We start from the raw sequence: 24,003 nt of genomic DNA, 5'->3' as shown, positions 1-24,003 counted from the left end.
TTTACTGGCCCCAAACTAACTCAGAATTTGCAGGGAGCACAAGGTGCTGACTTAATGGAATCGGCCTAGCGGAGTTCTCTTTCTTGAAATAACTGAAGTGCTGTGTTCATAGAAAGTGAGTTTTTAGAATTAATAACTGATAGAATAAGTGTTTCTCTTTCAGTGGTAGGTTTACCTTTTTCTTAAGAATATAGGTATTTTAATTTGCAGGGTGGATCAGCCTTAATTGTATTATTTGCTAATGAGATTTACTTAACCTATCTGTGTCTCGGTTTTCTCATCTATAAAATGATGCCATGAGGGCAACCCTCTTGGGTCCCCTTCCTCTTAGGGACCTTTGAACTATCACTTTACTATTCCTCAATAAACTTTGTTCTGGGGCGCCTGGGTGGCTCATTCGGTTAAGCGCCTGTTTTCAGCTCAGGTCATGATCCCAGGGTCCTGGGATTGAGCCCTGCATTCAGCTCTCTGCTCAGCGGGGAGCCTGCTTCTCCCTTTCCGTCAGCTGCTACCCCTGCTTGTGCCCCCTCACTCTTTCTCTGTCCAATAAATTAAAAAATCTTTTTAAATAAATAAATAAAATGAGGCCATTAGAAAGCACAGAAATGGTTAATTTTGAGACAGGTGGTTTTAAGGTTTTGTTCTAATCTCCTATAAAGTACCATGTAAGCTATTATGGTGATTGAAAATGAAATTTCAATCACATGTGTATGTGACACATGTGTATGTGAAAAGAAAAAGAATACAACTTCTGTGAACTTTAAATTTCATTTTCAAACCAAAAGATTTTTAAAAAATATTCAAATCTCAAAAGATTTAAAAAAAATTTTATAAATGTGAACGATTTTGTATAAGGTCATAAAATAAGTCCTGAATTTATACTGCTTAACTATTTGTATGTTTTATAAAGAATCATATGCTCAGCAAATTGTGGAATGGATTTTTTTTTAATTTTATTTATTTATTTGACAGAGAGAGATCACAAGTAGGCAGAGAGAGGCAGGCAGAGAGGGAGAAGAGGAAACAGGCTCCCTGCTGAGCAGAGAGCCCGATGTGGGACTCGATCCCAGGACCCTGAGATCATGACCTGAGCCGAAGGCAGCGGCTTAACCCACTGAGCCACCCAGGCGCCCTGTGGAATGGATTTTTAAGTGGAAAAAAAAAAAGTGGTGTTCCAAAGTTACCACAGAAATTGAATAACAAATTAACCTGATTTACATTTTGTGATAAGGTTGAGGGGTGAGTAGATAATGGGAATGCTGTGGATGGTATGCATGTGGCTGTCCACAAGGACTTTGGTAACTAGACATACTATTCTGGTTACCAAGAACTGTGGGCAGAGTGATAGAGCAGTCAGGAATTTCACCAGTAGCTCACAATTCCGTTCCAAGCCTGGTGATAAAAGACAGGATTGATACCACCCTGTCAAGAATCTCAGGAGCTGCTAGGATTCTTGCCCTTGGTCTATATTTCCCCAGCAAAATAGCAATGACTTAGAGAAGATATAAAAAAACGTTGCTCACATTCATGGCAGAAGGAGGCAGGAATAGCTAGTCTGTTAGGGACGAGAGTCCAGATTTAAACAGCTGTTCTCAGAGTAGAAGGATATGCCAAAGCAAGCAAGAATAGCATTTTATAAGAATAGACCTGGTCATTAGGTTTATATAAAACATACCCATGCACACGTTGCAACTACACAACCACAAAGGTAAGGTAGACCTCCTTTTAAAAAGTGCATGTTTGGACCAAAGAAGAGAAAGATCCAAGGGTTTTTCCTGACCAGCTGACCTATCATGTTGTGTGGTTGCGCAAAGAGGAATGTGGTCCTAGACATACTAACCGAACATGAAAAATCCAGTTAGAGAAGTTGTCCTGTTTTCTCTGGATACAAGTTCAGTCATGGAGGCACCGTGAGGCCCGTTATGGACATCACATTTGGAAAGGAATATTGTCAGTGTGGTCAGCATCTGGGCTTTCGAAGGATCCAGAACAAATAAAGGAATTGGGGAAGTGTCACTAAAAAAGGGGGGGGGGCGTAACAGTTATGTTTTATTTTATATTTATATATTTTAAGAATTGTTACCTGGAAAGGAAATTACATTTCAGAGGTTTGGCAGTTAAAACTAGGGTCAAGGATAAAAATTACAGAATGGATATTTGAACTCATTATTGGAAGAGTTTTATAAAGATTCAAGTTATTCTCCAGTGGAGCTGGCTGTCTAGGGCAGTAAGGCATGTTCCCACTTGTTGGAAGTGTTACATAGGTGTTAAGTGCCCCTGTGTCTAGTGTTACTTAAGGATTCTTTCACTGTGTGGGAGAGATAGACCAACTTTAAGAATTCTTGCAAGTCTCAGTCTGTGACTCTACAAAACATTTTTATTAGATTTATCTACTTGATAAGATTTTTTCATAAGTATGGGAAGATATCTTGATCTCATTTGAAAGGCACAAGCATTAACTACTTTAATTGCATGGGTGTGTATCATTTGCAAAGAACAAAACCATCTTGCCAAAGTCCCTGTGCAATCCATTAGCTCAGGATGGGCTAATTAGAACTGACAACCAAACAAGATGATGCATAATAAGAGCTCCATACAGTAAAAAACTAGGAACTGTGAAATTGAGGTTCCAGGTTATAGGAATGTTACTCCTGTTCATTTATCTTCTTCCTTGCTGTTGGCTTAGTCCTAGTGATCTCAAGGGTCAAATTTGGCTCTGTTAGTGTTAAAAAGTCTTCTTTAGGGGTGCCTTCGTGGCTCAGTGGTCAAGCGTCTGCCTTCGGCTCAGGTCATGATCCTAGAGTCCTGGGATCAAGCCCCAAGTCAGGCTCCCTGTTCAGCGGGGAGTTTCCGTCTCCACTGCCTCTCGCTCTTGTGCTCTCCATCTCTTTGTCTCTCTCCTTCTCAAATAAATAAATAAATTCTTAAAAAAAAAAAAGAAAGTCTTCCTGTAGAAGCTCCATACTCTTTTCCATAGTGGCTGCACCAATTTACATTCCCACCAGCAGTGCACAAGGGCTCCCTTCTCTCCACATCCTCACCAACACTTGTTACTTCTTGTCTTTGATTTTAGAATGACTATGTTGTACACATGAAACTAATGTGACATTTTGTGTCAACTGTACCCAAGTGAAAAAAATTTAGAAGAATAAAAGGTCTTCTTGCACTTGGATGCATACCTACATGTATCTATCTATCTTTCTTTCTTTCTTTCTTTCTTTCTTTCTTTCTTTCTTTCTTAGCATTTTTTAAATTTCTTTTCAGCATAACAGAATTCATTGTTTTTGCACCACACCCAGTTCTCCATGCAATACGTGCCCTACCTAATACCCATCACCTGGTTCCCCCAACCTCCCACCCCTGCCCCTTCAAAACCCTCAGATTGTTTTTCAGAGTCCATAGTCTCTCATGGTTCACCTCCCCTTCCAATTTCCCTCAACTCCCATCTCCTCTGCATCTCCCTGTGTCTTCCATGTTATTTGTTATGCTCTACAAATAAGTGAAACCATATGATACTTGACTCTCTCTGCTTGACTTATTTCACTCAGCATAATCTCTTCCAGTCCCATCCATGTTGCTACAAAAGTTGGGTATTCATCCTTTCTGATGGAGGCATAATACTCCATAGTGTATATGGACCACATCTTCCTTATCCATTCATCCGTTGAAGGGCATCTTGATTCTTTCCACAGTTTGGCGACCGTGGCCATTGCTGCTATAAACATTGGGGTACAGATGGCTCTTCTTTTCATTACATCTGTATCTTTGGGGTAAATACCCAGTAGTGCAATTGCAGGGTCAGAGGGAAGCTCTATTTTTAATTTTTTGAGGAATCTCCACACTGTTCTCCAAAGTGGCTGCACCATCTTGCATTCCCACCAACAGTGGAAGAGGGTTCCCCTTTCTCCACATCCTCTCCAACACATGTTGTTTCCTGTCTTGCTAATTTTGCCCATTCTAACTGGCGTAAGGTGGTATCTCAATGTGGTTTTAATTTGAATCTCCCTGATGGCTAGTGATGATGAACATTTTTTCATGTGTCTGATAGCCATATATATGCCTTCATTGGAGAAGTGTCTGTTCATATCTTCTGCCCAGTTTTTGATATGATTATCTGTTTTGTGTGTGTTGAGTTTGAGGAGTTCTTTATAGATCCCGGATATCAACCTTTTGTCTGTACTGTCATTTGCAAATATCTTCTCCCATTCTGTGGGTTGCCTCTTTGTTTGTTGACTGTTTCCTTTGCTATGCAGAAGCTTTTGATCTTGATGAAGTCCCAAAAGTTCATTTTAGCTTTTGTTTCCTTTGCCTTTAAGAGCTGGAGCAAATAATCCTAAAATTTGTATGGAATCAGAAGAGACCCTGAATTGCTAAGGAAATGTTGAAAAACAAAAATAAAACTGGCGGCATCACGTTACCTGACTTCAAGCTTTACTACAAAGCTGGTGATCACCAAGACAGCATGGTACTGGCATAAAAACAGACACATAGACCACTGGAACAGAGTAGAGAGCCCAGATATGGACCCTCAACTCTATGGTCAAATAATCTTCGACAAAACAGGAAAAAATATACAGTGGGAAAAAGACAGTCTCTTTAATAAATGGTGCTGGGAAAATTGGACAGCTATCTGTAGAAGAATGAAACTCAACCATTCTCTTATACCGTACACAAAGATAAACTAGAAATCGATAAAAGACCTCAACATGAGACAGGAATCCATCAGAATCCTAGAGGAGAACATAGGCCGTAACCTCTACATGTATCTTTAGACCCTTCTTGTATTCACTTATCTGACCATTCACTCATTGCTAAACATTAAGTGCCCACTGTATATATTATGCTAAGAACTGGGGATACACAAGTAAATTGGCTGAATACAGTTCTAGTCCTTGAGGTCTGTCTGGTCTAGTGGAGAAAATGGGCATGAAAATGAAAACAAATATTTGCAGAATGTAGAATAGAATAGAAATATGTGGACTAGATAGAACTCAGCAGGCTACTCCTGCCACTCACATCTTTTTCACTTGGTTCCTTCTGTACAGCTCTGTTCTAAAAGACTCCCTTTGCTTTAAAATCCTCTGGGATTCCTTAGGGAAGAACAGGACATTCCACATCTCATGTAACTCTGGAACCTTAGTATTTTTTCACTTTTTTGGAAGACTCTTGACTTTGATTCTGACTGCCTTTAAACCTGGAGAGCAGGGCGCCTGGGTGGCTCAGTGGGTTGGGCCGCTGCCTTCGGCTAGGGTCATGATCTCAAGGTCCTGGGATCGAGTCCCACATCGGGCTCTCTGCTCAGCAGGGAGCCTGCTTCCTCCTCTCTCTCTCTGCCTGCCTCTCTGCCTACTTGTGATCTCTCTCTGTCAAATAAATAAATAAAATCTTTAAAAAAAAAAAAAAAAACCTGGAGAGCAGGATCAGCACAGGAATGTCTAACACATGAGGTCATCTTCTGTGTCAAGCACTGATCTGTATACTTTATGAATAATCAGTCATCTGGCTCTTACAGCAACTACAGGAAGGGACATGGGGGTAGGATTCTTATTGTCTCTATGTTATGGGTAAGGGAGAGGCATAAGGTACAGGTGCATTAAATAGGCTTCACAGATAGTGCCCAAGGGAACCCAAAAGCAAGTGGTAGGTCTTGGATTTGAACCCAGCCGTCTGGCTCTTGAGACCAAGCTGAGAAAACACTATATCATAGTGCCTCTCTCACCGGTGCCATGAGAGGTTTTCCAAATATGAGATCACAAAAGGTCTTTCCTGGAGCAATCCTAAGAGATGATGATCTTGACAATGACCTTGTGCTAAATGCTGCAATGAAAGGCCTTGTATTCCTTTTTTTACTTGGGCCTCACCAGCTCGGGGATGGGATGAGATTTTTATTGACTCTGTTTTACAGGTGAGGAAGCAAGGCTTAAGAGTTTAATTATCCAGGTTTACCTAACTAGTAGATCCTTCTGTATATGTATGTCATTAGGTAAAAACACCAAGAAGTCATTGTACACAATAATAAACACACTTGTTTCAGGAAAATAAAAAGGTATATGTTGAAAGAGGAAGGATTTAATGTTTTTCCTGGGGTTGGCTAAAGGGATAAGAAGATGAGCCTTTTGTTACCTATCATGATATCTTTAGTTCTACCATTTGAGTGAGATAGTATCCCAGACTGTTTTATTTGCCCTTTATTGAATTGAGGGTATTCGGTTTGTTAAGAGATGGTCTAATTCAAGGAGTCCTTTAAACTGAACAATCTTTCTTTTCCTCTGTATTAATGTGGTTTGGATCTTTCTTCTTCACTTGTTAACAGTTTACAAATTACTTGCTGTTTACACATTCTTACTTACTAATCTCATTTGATTACTGGGGTGGTAAAAGTTACTTTTTAAACAGAAGGTTCTTTCAAACAATGATGCAGTATGGCGTATATGAGTTTGATGAACCCAAATGTGGAAAAGCATGGAGTGTTAGAAGAGCCGTAGATTCTTTGTTCTAGATTGTTATAAACCATCCCAATTCAGAGGAGGAGTCCTTGGCTTCCCAGGTACCTGTGATAACGTGGTTTACAGATCCTTGCGTGAGCTGTGCACTGGGAGTTGTCTCAGCTTCCTTTTATCACAGCACAAGGTATGGTGCCTGATCTCAAAGGTGCTGGGTGTACTCCTATGCTAGACCTCTACCGGGTGTGTGGGGGGACAGTTCCCCCCACCTAGTAATTCCTGTGTTTCCTTCATGATCCCCCTCAAACCCCATGTTCTCCATCAGGACTTCAGTCACCCCAACATGTGGAGATTTCTTCTCTGAGTTCCTATATTACTCCCCCATTCCATTCATTGGCTATGTGTCATTTACTGCCTTAATGGTAATTTATTTTTATGTGCATGCCCTTTCTGCCCTCCTAGTGAGCAAACACTTTAAGGGCAGGAACTATGTCTTACTTGCCCAACACTTACTGCTGAGAAAAATAAATGTGTTAACGATTACCGGAAGACACAAGAAAGGCAAAAGGACATTAGCATTTTGCATAGGAGTCCTTCAGGGGGGAAGTAGACTGATTGGCAGCACAGATTGGAACCATGATCATCTTGCCCATAGGGGAATGTGCTGGTTGGTTAGGTAGTATCGCTTTGTTAGCACAGACAGTCCTCACATTGAAGCTGGCTGCTTGCTTTCCAGGATAAAGGGATATAAACTGAGTTCAATCTAATTTTCTGTAGAAACGATGTCTTAAAAGGGAACTAATGTTCCCACCCAAGGGCCTGGAATGTTCAGGCTTTCTCTAGAGGAAATTTTAACCAATACTTGATTTTATCAACTTTGGATTAAATACTTGTATATAACGTAAAGCGAGTGTATGTATTGAAAGTATGCATGTATGTGCATATGTGTGTGTCCCCGCATTATACAGGGTAAATAGAGTAAGCTATTGTATGTTTTCAGGTTTAACTGAGTTTATTTTCAAATACAAAGCTGTAAGAAATGTATGAAAAGGACTGGAGGTTCTTGAAGAACTAACCAGAGGAGAGGTGCGCCTCTAATGCTCTTTGCAGGAACTGCCAGGGCCTTAGGCCAGGCGAGACTTGCAGTTTGGGTGGAGACTCCTGGAAGTTCTTGCACACATTAGCAAGGGTCAAAAGGGTCTAACTGGTCAAGGATGAATCAATGAAACACCGTTGCAAATCAACTTGCAGTTAGCCTGGAATTGCCCATAATGTAACCAACGATCAATGGGTGAAGTGGGCATTTTTGAGGAACTCAAAGCCATGTATATCAGTTGTGCTCATCACAAAGTTTATTTTGAATTCCAGCCAACCAGCTTTCTCCATTTGGGAACAAGCCATTAAATAAATTCATAAGGTGGGTCTCCCCTGGTGCCTTACACTTCCCTTGATGGCACAAAAATGTGATCAGGGCTGATTGCCTGGGAAATGTTCTGCCTGAAACCAGTGCCTGGGGATGTGTCATTCTAGTGAAAACCCAGCAGAGAGACAAATTAATTTTCTCCTGTGACACCTCTGTTTCCTCTCTGTGACATTCCAGCTTTCCTTGCTTTCCACTAAGCATCCAGTCCTGGTTGGGTGTCGGGAACCCAAGGTGACTGTGGCAGCATTTCTGCCCTTCGGGTGCTCTCAGTCTAGCTGGCCGTGGAGGGACAAGCCACTCAGGGCATCTGGTTTGACAGTAAACCTCTGGAGAGTACCATGGAAATGTGGAATGGGGAACCTCTGACTCAGCCCGGGGTGGTGTCTGGGGAAAGCTACGAAGAGCAGGTGACAAATGAGCTGAACTTGAGAGAATAAGGAGAAGGTAACCACACAGTAAAGGTGACAGAGGCAAGAAGGTGAGCAAAGTGTAGGTGTCACTTCCACTTGCTTCCTTCCTTCCTCCCTTTGGCCTGCTCTCTCTTAATTACCGAGGGGTTCCGATACTCAATACCTGGCAAGTCCAGTTACAATCAGAGGTTGCCTTTTGTGCTGAATCAGAACATCAGAGACCTCCCAGCCACACAGACTGACCTTGGCTGAGAACTTTTCTCCCTGGGAGCTGCATAAGGTACTTCTGGACATCCTTGGCTCCAGGGACATTCTTTCCCCTAAGACGTTATCGCCTTCGGTCAGATTTCAGTAAAGCTGTTGCAGAACCGAGAATCTCTTTAAGTGACTTGGGTCTAGGGCTTAACTGAAAGAGCAAGCTTTTTTCTCCCATTGCCTGGTTCTCAGAGGATAATAGCTTCATGGCAGCTCCACGTGTGTCTCACAGTGGCTGTCTTTCCTTCCATCATTACCTTGTACACATATTCTATTTATGTCCTCCAGCCTTACTTTGCTGTATACATAAGCCACCCATTTCCTCATATTTCTCCCATCAAACAGATTTGCCCAATGCAAACTAGAAATATGTTTCCAAATTTGTTCTTTTCTTGAGTAGAAACCTGACCAATAATGGTTTTCATAAGCTCCTATTAGGAGCTAATCCAATCCCATTAATGGGCAGATGAAGAAATTGGTAGAGGAGAAACAGAAAGACCCTTTAAAAAGCATAGTCTAGGGTCTGGACTTGAATAGAGATCCCTTCATTTAAGAAGCTTTTATTAAGTACCTACTGTGTGTGGGGTGCTTGGCTAAACACTGGGTATCTCAAGTTGGATAAGATACAAAAGGGGTCTTCCTGAGGATGTCAGCCTAGCAGGGCAGCCAAATGCATGAAGAATTAGGACCAAGTGTAATAAATGGTGTGTGTGTGTATGCACATGTGGGTACTCAACAGCAAATAAAACACCCTACTGGATGTGTGTATGCATTGTCTTAGGAAGCACAGCAGAGGAAATAACCAACACTCTTCTCTCTGGGCAGTCAGAACTAACATTTTCTGTGTTGGACACACCATGCATTATCTAATTAGATTCTTACAAAAATTTTGTCTGGTCAGTATCATCATGCTCATGCCATAGCTTAGAAAATGGTAGGAGGCCTAAGAAGGTGAATGGATTTGCCCATGGTCCACTCAGTATCAGCCTGATCTCCAGCCTATGCTCTTTTTACGATAATAGGGATGGCTTAAGTGGGTTTCATCCCAAGGGCAAATTCCATCTGATTGCTAGACGCTGCTTGGAGCTGTGCTATGAAGGATTCAAGGCCATATGTGGATTCAGACACAGGTAGTGTGGTGGATTAATAATGGCAGCCAGCATGGGTGGCTGGGGGGGGGGGGGTCATAGCTTTTGTGTCAAGACATAGTAGTTCCTAAACTATAGCATGCTCTTGCTGCTCTAGGTCCAACTTTCTCTAAGCCAGTCCTGCTCCTTCTAATTCCTGTTCCCTTCTTTGAGCTCTGAATCGTGTTTTGTGCCATCTGGGTGGCCAGAATCTTGTCTTCTATTCAAGCCAACTTTCCTGTGCAGTGTCCCATATTATAGCCTTTTTGAAAATTTTCAACCCCATCGAATATATCCCTTTCCCATCCCCTGAGAACCCTGCTCTGCCCCAGTGACCGTTTATGTGATAAAATATTATATTCCTATAGCTTACTGTGTTTACATTTTCAGGTAGGGTGCAGCAGAAGCCTTCCTAATCCAAAAGAGTGACTCCAGCAAGAATTTCAAATCCTTGGACTAGTTGGGATCTTTAAAATTTTACCCAAGGGTGCCTGGGTGGCTCAGTGGGTTAAAGCCTCTACCTTCGGCTCAGGTCATAATTTCAGGGACCTGGGATTGAGCCCTGCATCTGGCTTTCTGCTCAGCAGGGAACTTGCTTCCCATTCTCGCTGCCTGCCTCTGCCTACATGTGATTTCTCTCTCTGTCAAATAAATAAATAAAATTAAAAAAAAATTTTACCCAACAAAGACCTGTTACTTTGCCAATACACGCAGCTGACCTCACACCTTTTCTTAGATGCTGGAGAACCCTTGTTGTAATAGTCAGTGAGGTACTGAGGTATTATTGGTCCATACATATTATGCTTAAAGAGGAATCTGGAGGTGGAGATGGTGTTCTCTTCCTTATTCGGTTTATGATTTCCAGCTGTTGCCCGGAGTTAAACACTAGAATTAGGTCTAGGCTGTGGTTCTAGCTGCTTATATGCCTCTCCTTTAAATTTTATCTCGTAACCCTTTGGCACTGAGATTTTCAATTTCCCAGAGCTGGCCGCAAACTTAAAACAAGTGTCTAAAACCAGTTGTTAGAGTCAAAAGACCCGACAGAAGTGACAATAGTGTTAAATGAATCATTTGTGGAATGCTTAACTGCTCATCTTCTATTTGAAGTGTCTCGGCGTTTTCTTGCTTTCTGTAGTAAAAATAAGTTAGGTTTACTAGAAGTATATATTTTCATTCCTTTCTCATATGTGACAGTCTATTTTCTGAATTATTGGATTTCTGAAACACTGTGGGTAAACGAATACGAATTTAAATGCAAACCACATCTGGAAGTGTTATTTTGAAATTATTGAACAAATTCTTCACTATCCTGAAAGCATTTCCACTTAAATATTCTGTAAGTGTGTGGCTTGTGCATTATAACACTTCTGATCATGGACAGCTTTTTACTTTAAAATTTTATTTGAAATTAAGTTTCTTTTTAAATAAGAAGGGAGCTTCCCTTGGATGAGGTTGACAACCAAATTTATGTAGAGTTGTAATTTTCTATTTTAGTAAATCAGACGGTCCTGCGGCTTACTAGGTTAGCATTATTGCCTGTGCCCTGCCACTCTTTCCTGGACTGAAAACAAAGAATAACAGAGTGAACATATTTAAAATATATCCCCTGTTTGATGAAATGAGTAGTCTGTGTGCCAGAGTGTGACTATTCTGTGTAAGTGATTGCTTTTATTGTTACAGATGTTTTATTTGTGGGGCACTCACATGTCAGGATTTTTTTTAAATTGCATGTGTGAATTTTAAACTGGTGAAAATATGGGTACAAGTCGGACTAGTGGAACAGAAAAAAAAGTATGAGTTTTGAAGAACAGGTTTCATGTACCTTGAGGTCTTCAACTTCAACTTCAACTTCTGCCCGTCCCCAAGAATTCTGAACTATCTTAATTACATTCCAGGGAGAGGCCCTTCTTCCAGAGGGGCTGCTATTCTTCTTTCTGATTTCCTATATATCATGGAAGTGAAGTATTAACAAGAGGATTTTTTTTTAGATATTTTGAAATCTGCCAAATAAGAGAAGAGGGCTGTTACAGATTTTCTAACATGATATTGATTAGGGACTTGGAAAGATCTTTGATTTCATTTGTCACCAATATTTTCATTTGTAATTCTGTCTTCTGAAGTGTTAGACATTCCTTAATTTGATATTTCTGATTACCTTAAATTACAGTCATTAAATATCATTTCAGCACTGTAATTGCATATTCTAGTATATGATTCACTGTGCTTTAAAAATTAACATTGAACTCATGGTACTGGCTTTTGAGCCTAGCACTGAAACTAGTTTATTTAATTACCAGAGGAAAGCTCATTTATAGTGTAATTGGACAATTAGTGAGTCTCTTAAACAGGTATTGAAGGAACATAGTGCCTCATTAGAAGAAAACCTTATTGCTTCTTGTCAATGTAACTGACCTGTCACTTGGCAATAGAAGAAAATTAGATTTGTTATCCAAATGTAGTCATCATGGGAATATTTACTCTCAGTAGCTGGTGCAGGGTGGGTGATGGCTTAGTAAGTACTTAGTAAGGACAAATGGCCGAAGCGCCCGCCTACTGCTGATGACTCCCAAGTCAACATTTCGGTTTGGAGCTGTCAGAATGCAGAATGCCTTCTACACATCTCTGCCTTGAGGAGCCACAAGTGCTCCACTTACCTACCTGATGCCTAAAACTGAACACTGTCTCCTTCTAAATTGTCCCTCTTCTGCCTCTCTGCTTGGTCATCAGAACCACGTGCAGCCCAGTCACTCTCCCTCAGTCCCCACAGCCAGTTCTTTCAAGTCCTTCCATCTCTTCCTCCTCACCATCTGCTTGTAACCGTCCGCTTCTGTCCATCCCCTCCAGCACTGCTCTTGCTATCCTTGTCATTCTCACCAGAATTTTAGCCCATCTTCACGTGAGTCTCCCTGTCTAGGCTGGTGGTTCTCACGCTCTGCTATACGAAAGCCTTCCCTAGGGTGCTAGCTCAACCTGGAGATGTCCAGATTGTACTCTCATCAGTTTCTCACTCAGCAGGTCTGGGTGGGGCCCAGAAATCTGAATTTTAAAGAGCGCCCCCATCCCCCTCCGCCCCGGGGTTCTGAGGCAGATAGTGTTGAATAAGCAGAATAAGCAGACTTGGAGCTCCCTGACCACTAGTGCATCCTGAGTGCTGAAAGCTTTGCTCTAGAAGACTTACATGTGTTCTGTGGTTTTCAGAGTACAGATCCTTTATGTCTTTACCTCTTCGGCTAGGTTTATTCCTAGGTATCTTACGGTTTTTGGTGCAATTGTAAATGGGATCGATTTCTTGATTTCTCTTTCTTCTGCTTCATTGTTGGTGTATAGAAATGTAGCTGACTTCTGTGCATTGATTTTATATCCTGCAACTTCACTGAATTCCTGTATAATTTCGAGCAATTTTTTGGTGAAGTCGGGTTTGTTTGTTTTTTTGTTTTTGTTTTTGTTTTTTTGTTTTTTTTTTTTTTTTTAGAGAAAATGAGAAAGAAAGCTTGAGCAAGAGGGAGGAGCAGAGGGAGAGAGGGAGAAGCAGACTGTCTACTGAGCAGAGAGCCTGATATGGGGTTTGATCCCAGGACTCCAAGATCATGACCTGAGCTGGAGGCAGATACTTAAGCAGCTGAGCCACCCAGACACCCCTGTGGAATCTTTTGGAATTTTCTGCAGAGTATCTTATTGTCTGTGAAGAGTAAAAGTTTGACTTCTTTGTCAATTTGGATGCCTTTTATTTCTTTTTACTGAGGCTGGGACTTCCAGGACTATGTTAACAACATTGATGAGAGTGGACATCCCTGCCATGTTCTTGGGAGAAGATATTTACAAATGACATGTCAGACATGTCAGATAAAGAGCTGGTATCCAAAATCTATAAAGAACTTACCAAACTCAACATCCAAAAGCCACAAAATCCAGTCAAGAAATGAGAAGAAGACATGAACAGATATTTTTCCAAAAATGACATACCAATGGCTAACAGACAGATGAAAACAGGCTCCACATCACTCGGCAGCAGGGAAATACAAATCAAAACCACAGTGAGACACCACCTCACACTGGTCAGAATGGCTGAAATTAACAAGTAGGAAACAACAGAGGTTGGCAAGGATGTAGAGAAAAGGGAATCCTCTTACACTGTTGCTGGGAATGCAGGCTGGTGCGGCGAGTCTGGAAAACAGCATGGAGGTTCCTCAAAAAGTTAAAAGTAGAACTACACTATGACCCAGGAATGGCACTACTCAGTATTTATCCAAAAGATACAAACATAGTGATTCAAAGGCACACATGTACCCCAGTGTTTATAGCAGCCATGTGTACAATAGCCAACATCTGGAAAGAGCCCAGATGTCCATTAACAGATGAATGGATAAAGAAGATGTGTGAGAGAGGAAGAGAGAGAGATAGTGGAATCTTACTCAGCCATCAGAAAGAATGAAATCTTGCCATTTGCAGTGATGTGGATGGAACTAGAGTGTATCATGCTAAGCAAAATAAGTCAGTCAGAGAAAGTTAAATACCATATGAGTTCACTCATATGTGGAATTTAAGTAACAAGACAGAGGATCATAGGGGAAGGGAAGGAAAAAGAAAATAAGATGAAAACAGAGAGGGAGGCAAACCGTAAGAGACTCTTAACTCTAGAGAACAAACAGTTGCTGGAGGGATATAAGTGGGGGATGGTGTACCTGGGTGAACGGCGGCCAGTGGTGTTCCAAGTGAGCCTCAGTGTTTGTACACGTGTGGAGCGGGGGTTGTGGTGTGAAGGGGAGTGAGGATTCTGCCATCAGGGGCCTTACTCAACCCCTCCTCAGCCCCTGCTCCTTATCTCTCTCCTTACAGAATCCTGGATTTTGAACTTTTAACAAGAGATTTTCTTTGGGAAATGTTTCTCTACTTTTTAAAAAACTGATTTGAAAAATCACTGACCTATAGAAGTGGCTTGTACCTTGTTTTTTTTTTTACATCAGGACTCACAAGAAATAGTGTACATTTGATATCATGGCCCAGTACACATACACCTTTTTGTGTGTAACTGAAACAAGTTTTATGAAATGTACTCTTACTATACCTGATGGGCTCTGATGTTTTCTGTTCTGTTCTATTTCATCTTTCAGAAAATTGCTGGTTGCAACCCACTAAATTGATTTCCCAGCTCACTAATGAGTTGCAATTGAGCCTGAAAAACCTCTGGACTAGCCTTTCTCAATGGGATTCTTTGATGAACCATGGAATATAGGAATATTTCTTCATCTTCCTAAGGATGCAGTATGACTCCTACCATTCTAATTGCTTGGAAGAGAAGCTAATTCATTACATACAAGGGGCACCCAAGGGCAAAGGCTATGGGGTCTGATATCTTCACAATAAATCCAACTCTTGAGTGTTGCACGCAGGGCCTTTGCTCAGAGGTACTTGGGTGTGGGTGCGTGTATGGGGGCGAGGGTGCCGTATAAAGGCAACTGGGTCTGCCCCAGGTGGTCTCTCAGACTTCATCATACATCGTCAGTCACCTCTCTGACTTCAAACCATCCTGAATTCTTTGGAATTCCTCCAGTGCCTGATGCTGTGTCTCACCTCTGCACAGCTGGGCTTAACCATCAACACTCTGCTTGCTCAACTGGCTGTCGCTTCACCTGAGAATTTTCTTGACCGTAGTCAAAATTGTCACACGTCGCATCCAGGTTCAGACCAGACGCCATTCACAACGCAGCAGCTGGCGCAGGACCTCGCCCCATGAGGCCTCTTGTGAGAACTCCTTACCTTCCACGGCCTCGTCTCTGCTGAGTGGGGGGCTCCATACTTAGTTCTGAAGATACAGACTGGTGATGAGGCACAGCCCACACGCTGAGGCAGCTTATAACAGGCCTGAGAAAGAGGACAGATGTATTAAAAACTACCTCCAGTTTAGTCCGGTGCCCAAGAGTTTGAGTGGGGGAGTCCAACCTGGGTTCAAATTGTGACTCTTTTTGTCGACTTCTAGACCCAAGACAAATTCTTCAGCTACTTCTACACTTCAAATCACTGTCTGTAAGACCGGGCTAATAGTAGGAGCGGCAGCCTCACTGGGCTGGGAGTTTTAAACACCAGGTGCGTGTAAGGCCCTGAGCACACTGGCTGGCCCAGAGCTCTCCAGAGAGGTGAGAGAGAGAGTAAGCAGGGGACATGCTCAGCGCCACGTGGCTGTTGTAGAGGGAAAGGGCCCCACGAGTTGAGAGGAAGCAATGATCACTGCGGTGGGACAACGGGAGAGGCCCGGGGGAGGAGGCAGAATTTCAGCTAAGCTTGGAAAGAAAAGTAGACCTTAGATTAGGAGGTGGGAAGGCGTTCTTGGCAGGGCAAACCAGAGAGCCGACAGAGGCCCGAAGAGGACGTGCGTGTCTTGCCCATGGTCTAGTTGCGCTGCTGGTATTCGTACATTTATTCATGTATGTGATGTGCTCAAACATTTTTCCAAATGGAAGCTGAAGGTACTGAGCTCTCGAGTTGCTTATTTGCTTATTTTAAAGAATTCTGCCCCCTCTCTCTTTTCCATGACTCTTTGCCAGGTCTCTACAGAGTCTACAATGTTGCTGACAGGGTCAGCTTGAATAAGCCGTTTTGAGTCAGCTTGGAAAAATGGTTCTGTAAGAACTGGCCATGTGTCATTACCAACCAGGGAGCCTTTTCATCCTACAGATTTCTGCATCCCACCGCAGAAGTTCTAACTATTGGGTCTGATGTGGAAACAGGGAATTTGTATAATTTTTTTTTAATATTTTTAATTTATTGGGGCACCTGGGTGGCTCTGTCATGAAGTGTCCATCTTCAGCTCAGGTCATGATCCCAGAATCCTGGGATCGAGCCCCACATGTTGACCTTCTGGAATGGCCTGAGAAAAGTCTATGTGTCTTGTTTCTATCTGATGCCCTTTCAGGCTTTTGAGGCAGTTAGCACATCATGTCTTTCTTAAGCCCTTTCTTCTCCAAGGGGAACATACTTGATTTTTTCCACTGGTTCCCAGATGGGTAACTTGGATCCACTCCTATTTGTGAATGCCTGGTTTAAAAAAAAAAAAAAAAAGTGATTAAGACTTGTCATGACCTCTCTTTGAAACCTCTGCTTATTCCCAGCTGGTATGGTCTGAACATCGAGCCTGAATACTCACAAAACATTTCCATTAGTTTTTTCTTCCAAAACTTCTTAGAACTTGATAGGGACTGACTGATCTATATTTCCCAGAATCTATCCTCTGTCCCCTTTGTAAGAAATAGGCCAATTGCCCCTCGGTTTGTTTATGGCATCCCCTGCATTTTCTAAGAATTTCTCTGAGATTACAGATTCCCAAGGCCAAAACCATTCCCAATATGTTCTCCTAAATCTTTTTGGGGGGCTCATATCTAGCTGCCGACCTACAGTAACCTCCCCCCCAAAAGAATGAAGTGTTAGATGAGCCTCACATCTCTGCTGAGATGTGTTTGGTGCAGGAAGTTGGCTGTTGGGTGGAGGAGTCTGGGAGGAGTATCTCTCCCAGGGTTCATGCCCCGTGTGCGGCCGTCACCTCAGACAACATGCCGCAGCTCAGGGTCTCTGGCAGCGGAGGGTGTCTGGGCTCCTCTGTCAAAGAAGATTTGCCTCTGTTGTTCTTGGAAACAGTAGAAAAGAAAGGTCAGCAGATTTTTGTTTCTTCTGACTCCTACGGCTAGCCTATATTTTTGTTGGAATTCTTTCTACCTTCTTTCGTCCCCTCCTTCCCTCCCTTCCTTCCTTCCGGACAGAAAATCTTTATGCTAGCAAACCAAAGCACGACTTAATTGTTATATATGAGCTTAATTGTTATATATGTTGTATAGGAGTATGTCAGATGGGACATACACTAGATGGGACTCTAAGAGCTCTAAGTCCCACTAAGATGGGACTCTAAGCTCTAAGTGGGACTCTAAGAGAAGTGCCCTTCTCCCTCCCCCATCGCTCTCTTTAGTAAACAGACTCTTTGTCCATTGCTGAGCAGGCATGCATGTGGACAGGAGCACAGCCCCTGGTGCCAGGCTGCCTGGGTTCAAATCCTGGCTCTTCCGCTTATCAGCTCTTTGCCTTTGACCATATTACCTCGCTTCTCTGGACTCCCATCTTCCTCAGGTTTAAAAAGAGAGTAGCATTAGTATTTTATTAGGCGGTGTTCATAATATTTCTAGGGCTGACATGAAGATTAAATGGTTAATGCATATAAAATTCTTATAGCAGTGCTTGGCATATATAATCATTGCTCAAGGTAAAGTTTGTCAAGTGTTGATCGAATGAATTATTGTATGTAATGCAATGCAAAGGGAAAATATACATGAATTACTACATTGTGACAAACAAGACATCAGTTTGGAGATTTTATTTAGAGTGTTTAGGTCCCCGGACTAATCTAAACTAGAATTTTATTCTGAGGGGAAAAAAAGCTTTTATGATTTAAAAACAAAATTGATTTAAGAAACAGTTTTCAGGAAAGCAAAGCATATTGGCAATTTACTTTTGTAAATGTGTATGTGTGTATGTGTATGTGCAAAATAGATCAAACAAAATTATAAACGACATATGTATCGTATAAAGAATAGCACTTAAAGGAATTTAAAAAAACTTTAAAAATCCCTATGTAGGGGTGCCTGGGTGGCTCAGTCTTTAAGTGTCTGCCTTCAGCTCAGGTGGTCCCAGGGTCCTGGAATCAAGCCCCACATTGGGCTCCCTGCTCAGCGGGAAGCCTGCTTCTCCCTCTCCCACTCCCCCTGCTTGTGTTCCCTCTCTTGCTGTGTCTCTCTCTGTCAAATGAATAAATAAAATCTTTTTTTTTTAAATGTCTATGTACCTGCCAGGCAGCATAATAGAACATTTGCAATATCTTCAGCATTGCCTATGTGGACCTGCCCTAATGACCACCCCCTAATAGAGAAACAACCATATTATAAATTTCTTGTTAATCATCTTGCTTTTCTTTATGGTTTTTACCACATATGGATGTAATGGTAGACATCAAATTGTTTAGATTTACCTGTTTCTTAAAAAGCAATACCACAATTAACATTGAGCTTGACTGTCAGTATATTTGGATTCATTTCCAGTATCTTCTTTTGTTCTTTCTTTGTCCCACTTTTCTATGTTTGACTTACCACCCCTCCTCCTTTTCTTATGTTGAGATCTTGTTTTCCTTCCTTTGGCTCCATCCTTCCCCTTCCATTGGTTTGGAAGTTAAATACTTTATTAAATGTTGACATGCATATTTAACAAAGTATAAAGTTAATCAATATTTTTCCCTCTTTCCCATTAACACAAGGACATGAGAATTCTCCCACTGGGATTTCTTTGGAATTATGCAGTTTCACACAGAAAGGAGTCTTCACATCAAAACTGGCAGCAACAGCTTCTGATGTCTGGTTTGTTTAGTTCTTGCCTTTTGACAACATAGTAACCCTCTCTCGGGAAGAACAGAGAACAAAAGTGTTACTGTTAGGGGAAATACAGACCATTGGAGCTGGAGGGGCCTTCACGATTACCTAAACTAGTGTTTTCCAAACTTTTTGACAAAGACCAACAGTAAGAAATAATAGTTTACGTCATAACCAATATTCACGTAAACATAGTATGTAAAACTGAAATGAAAGTTGCATGAAACAAAACTTCCCTTGGTCTGTGCAATATACTCTGAGCGATTCCATTCCATTCTTGCATTTAAAAATCCTCCAACTTAGGGCGCCTGGGTGGCTCATTGGGTTGGGGCCTCTGCCTTCGGCTCGGGTTATGATCCCAGGGTCCTAGGATCGAGCCCCACATCTGGCTCTCTGCTTGGCGGGGAGCCTGCTTCCTCCTCTCTCTCTCTCTGCCTATTTGTTATCTCTGTCAAATAAATAAATAGAATCTTAAAAAATAAAATAAAATAAAAAATAAAAATCCTCCAACTTGTCCAAACCCGTTAAATTGACCACATACCCACTAAGGTGCCCTGGCCCCAAACTGGAAAAACCCAACACGTGCCTAAAGTTCTCAGTTTGTAGTTTAGGAAGCCAAACCCCAGACAGATGACATGGGTGTCCCAGGGTTGTACAGTAAGTGAAGGATAGGACCCAATCTCTGATCTCTTATCTCCAAGTTCTTTATTCACATATGTCAGTCAGAGCAAAAATAACACAGAAAGGAGTGAAAAGGGAACCATTTGTGAGCTGTAATTACTAAATGGGGAATTAAACCCTCCTGATAACTCCTAAACGTCTAATTTTGGCCGATGGCTTTGACAAAGCATCTCATGACAGCCACCACTTAGAGAACCCAACTCAGTGTTGGGCACCACTCGCCATGACTTCTGACCTCTCCTAACCACCCACACAGTCGGGATTGTTATCCTTATTTTATAAATGAGGGAATAGGAGGCCGCTGGGGTGGCTTGGTTGAGCTTCTGACTTTGGCTCAGATCCTGATCGCAGGGTCCTGGGATGGAGCCCCGTGTCTGGCTCCCTGCTCAGCAGGGAATCTGCTTCCCCCTCCCCCTCTGCTCCTCCCTCACTCATGCTCAAGCTCTCTTTCTTTCTCTCTCTCAAGCGAGTAAATAAAATCTATAAAACAATAAAAAACGAGAGAACGTGTGGTCAGAAAAATACAGTGATTTGCCTCATTTGTGCACTCATAAAGTGAGGAGCTGGGCACACCTGTCTGACCCCGAGGCCCACGACATTTTATGGCCTCACACAGCCGTTTTATGGCTCTTGACTTATTAGTGTATCTCTCAGAACGAAGATAAAGTGACAAGAGGAAGACTGTGCAGGACTAATTCTAACCAGTCAGGATAAGTAGTTGGTGATGTGATTTATAGACTTGCTTGTTTATTCTGTCTCCCCGTTAGCACTTTAGCTCCTGGAGTGTATAGTCGTTGTCTCTTTTACTGTCTAGTGCAGGTTCTGACACACTGTAAGCTCACAGGGAATGTTTGTGGAATGGATAACCAGGGGCGTTTAGAAGTGATAAGGACTTTGGGGGAGGAAACCATATCACAGTACCGAGACAGGTCACATACGTAGTGGCCGAGAGCACAGCCTACGGAGAAAGACTGCTGACATTCAAAATCAGATATCCTTTCCAAGCTGTCTGATGGTGAGCAAGTTACTTAACTTTCGTTGCACCTCCCTTTTCCTGGGGATGATAACAAGGCCCGCCTCACAGTGTGGTTCTACCAGTTAATAAAGGAAGGCATTCACACCAGCGCCCAGCTCATAGTAGGCATTGTGTAGAGTTGAGCTCTCGCTGATACCCAAGGTGATGGCGACAAAGCAGGGGAGTAATTGAACCTCGGGCTTCTATTTTAAGGAGAACGTGTCCGAAGCTTTAGTGGTTAGCCAAGTATGATCAGATGTCTGGGGACTCAGAAGACACTGCCCTCCATGAACAGTTGGTGCTAAAATTGTGCTAAATCAATCAATCTGCTACAAGCACATCTCTACCTCATCATGAAACAGAGAGATTTATTTCTGACAACAACCAACGAGAACAAAAAACTGAACCCAGAGCAGAGAATTAAACAGATGGCCCATGAATCTGTCAAAAAGAATACGGTGCTTACTCAGCACCAGCACAGATTTATAAAGAAGAGCATTCGAGAGCAGGGGACTTAGGAAGAGACGAGGAGAATGCCACAGTGTGGTGTGTCTTCTTGTCAGGAGAGCATTCAGAACATCTGAGTTAGAGAACAGTGGAGCATTACACTAGAGTAATGTTAGAGAACAGGAGCATATACTCCTGGCATCGGGCCTTGGTTTTCTCATCCACAAAGCAGGGATGATGACCACAGCAGCCTCCTAGTGTGCTTTGGAGAGCTGATGGAGAAAAGGTCTGTGGAGTGCTTAGTAAGCGGGAGGTAACTGTGACCCCCTCGGGACAAGCCCTGGGTAAGCAGCTAAGGAGTTGAAATAGAACGTGGCGGACAGTCAAGGGGGTGCCTGGCTGTTGGTGTCTAATAAGCCCAGGTCTCCAGCCCTCAGAGGAAGGGTGGAAGTTTGCTTTGCATTTGTCAAAACAGATCCTTAAGGTCCCTTGGTGCCACTGACTGAAAGCTGGGCCAGAAGAAACCTCAGTAAGCAGCCCGCTTCCTTTTGTCTCCCCGCAGGGGCCTTTGTCGTGTGCTGGACCCCAGGCCTGGTGGTTCTGCTGCTTGATGGCCTGAACTGCACGCAGTGTGGTGTGCAGCACGTCAAAAGGTGGTTCCTGCTGCTGGCGCTGCTGAACTCCGTCATGAACCCCATCATCTACTCCTACAAGGACGAGGACATGTACAGCACCATGAAGAAGATGATCTGCTGCTTCTCTCAGGAGAGGAACCTGGACAGACGTCCCTCCCGCCTCCCCTCCACCATCCTCAGCAGGAGCGACACGGGCAGCCAGTATAAGGAAGACAGTAGCAGCCAAGGCACGGTTTGCAACAAGAACAATTCCTAAGCTGTGGGTGTCCCCATGCCCACAAGGGCCTCCTCTGGGAGAGGAGCTGTGAAGAATGGCTGCCTGTCTCTAACAACACCCACCCACCTACAGTGTTATTTCAGGTCTCAACCACTGGTGGATTTTTTTGAAAAATTATTTTACATAGTTTCAAAGCATGGGCAGCAAAGAGGGGACACGATGCACTTGGAGAAAATGCACAAAAGAGGGAAGACAGTGCAGTGGAACCCTCAGTGATGTCCTTGGAACCGCTCAGAGCACCATTCCGGGCCCTGCCGCCATCTTGTAGCCATTCTCTTTGTGTTTTAAAAGGATGTTGTTGATAGAGGGCTTAAGCCAAGATAAATAATAATGTTACTTGAGCCACTTGATGTAGCTGCTTGGAAAGCCTATGTAGTTCTTTCTGCATGCATTTAAAATTTTGAAAACGCTTCATCTGTGATATTTGTTTCCTCAAAGAAACCATGGCCCATAGCTCGGTGTTCAGTAGGGATCTCAGAGTCACAAATCAGTAAGGGCTCCAGATTAGACTTGATTTTTAACTAAAAGAACATTCCGAGGAAGAAGATTTAGTTACTAACAAAAAAAGGTAAATGTTAGAAATTTTTCTTGAAGCAGGAAAAAAGGCCTTGATGTGGTCATCTAAGTGTGCATGGGTGTGTGTGCACACACTTGTATGTTTAAACATTTCTAATTTGTATTTAAAGACCTCAAGGACAGTAATGGTGAAAGAAAGTCACTGGCCATTGAGACTGTTCAGTCTAGGACTATAGCTGTAAAAATGACCTTTGTGTTCTAAAAGAAAAGAGAAAGAGGTGATTCATTGGCAAATAGACATGCAGACATACAGCAGGGTGAAAGGTGATATTGATAAATGGGCTGAATTCCATTCATATAGAATAAAATATGAAGTTGACTTAAGCCTTTATCTTCGTTACCTTTAAACCACTGATGGCTTGTCAGACTTAGTATGTGGAATAATTTTCTTGTTTCATATTTTGCCCACACTTACCAACATATATTTCTGGTATTTGTCTTACTTATGAACTGGATTTTGATCTGTGCTCAATTTTAAAATTTTCTCCTTCAAAGAACTAAGTAAGCAACATGAAAAGCTAGTCAGTTAAAAAAAAAAAAAAAGTGTCATACACATAGGCTACTGACCAAAGTTTTTTATATACAGAATTTAGAATATATTCAGATTTTAAAATAAGAATAACTTCAAGGCAGTTATAGTATTTATGTAGTTTGCAAAAGAAGTTTACATTTTTTTTTGCTATTGTGATGTAACATTTACGTGCAAGAACTACTTGGAATAAAAGGATTTGAGAAGTTGAGCTTTTTCGATGTAATAGCCTAAAATAGAGAGTATTATGATTTGAAGGTGTAGATTTCACAAACTCCATGTAGTAAGTGGGTCTATCTGAAGCTTATATCAAAGCTACCGATATAATAAAATAAAATAAAATAATTCGTTCTCTCTTGTTGAGGCGCATTATTGCTTTGGGTATTTTCTAAGTAAAAATACAGTCTGTGGTGACTATAACACACATTTCTATTGCAGAAGAAAAATCAGATTTGCCCTGAAGTACATACCCTCAGTGTTTTGTGGAAGCATTTTGAATCTACAGCTGACCAAAGGGTGGAGGATTGAAATTGAATTCCAGTCCCTGAATAGCTACTAAGGGATCTTTAAAGGTTTTATATTGAAGAAAGCACCATTTTTAGGACTCTGCAGCAGAATGTCATATTCAGAATAGTGTCTGGAGGAGATCCAAGTGTGGAAATTCGTGATGGAAATATATAGCCTTTGTTTTTATGTGCACACACATACCTCCGAGATGGTGCAAGAGTCGAGAAGTTGTGTGCCTTTGGAAATGACAAGTGGCAACAAAGCTCACCCAGAGCGT

General features: G+C 42.1%; 1 protein-coding gene across 2 annotated transcripts in view; it reads left to right on the top strand.

Moving 5' to 3' along the window:
• Nucleotides 1–23,577, top strand: part of LPAR3 (lysophosphatidic acid receptor 3) — a 77,767-nt gene extending 54,190 nt beyond the window's left edge. For both annotated transcript variants that reach the window (XM_059375281.1, XM_059375282.1), the window contains exon 3: nucleotides 21,765–23,577. In XM_059375281.1, the coding sequence (XP_059231264.1) occupies nucleotides 21,765–22,093 (329 nt within the window). In that variant the 3' untranslated portion in view covers nucleotides 22,094–23,577. The remainder of the gene's footprint in view (nucleotides 1–21,764) is intronic.
• The last annotated feature ends 426 nt before the right edge of the window (nucleotides 23,578–24,003 follow it).

The sequence above is a fragment of the Mustela nigripes genome, chromosome 14 (assembly GCF_022355385.1).
Source record: "Mustela nigripes isolate SB6536 chromosome 14, MUSNIG.SB6536, whole genome shotgun sequence".
In the NCBI taxonomy this organism is placed as follows: domain Eukaryota; kingdom Metazoa; phylum Chordata; class Mammalia; order Carnivora; family Mustelidae; genus Mustela; species Mustela nigripes.
This window is presented reverse-complemented; position numbering and strand designations above follow the sequence as displayed.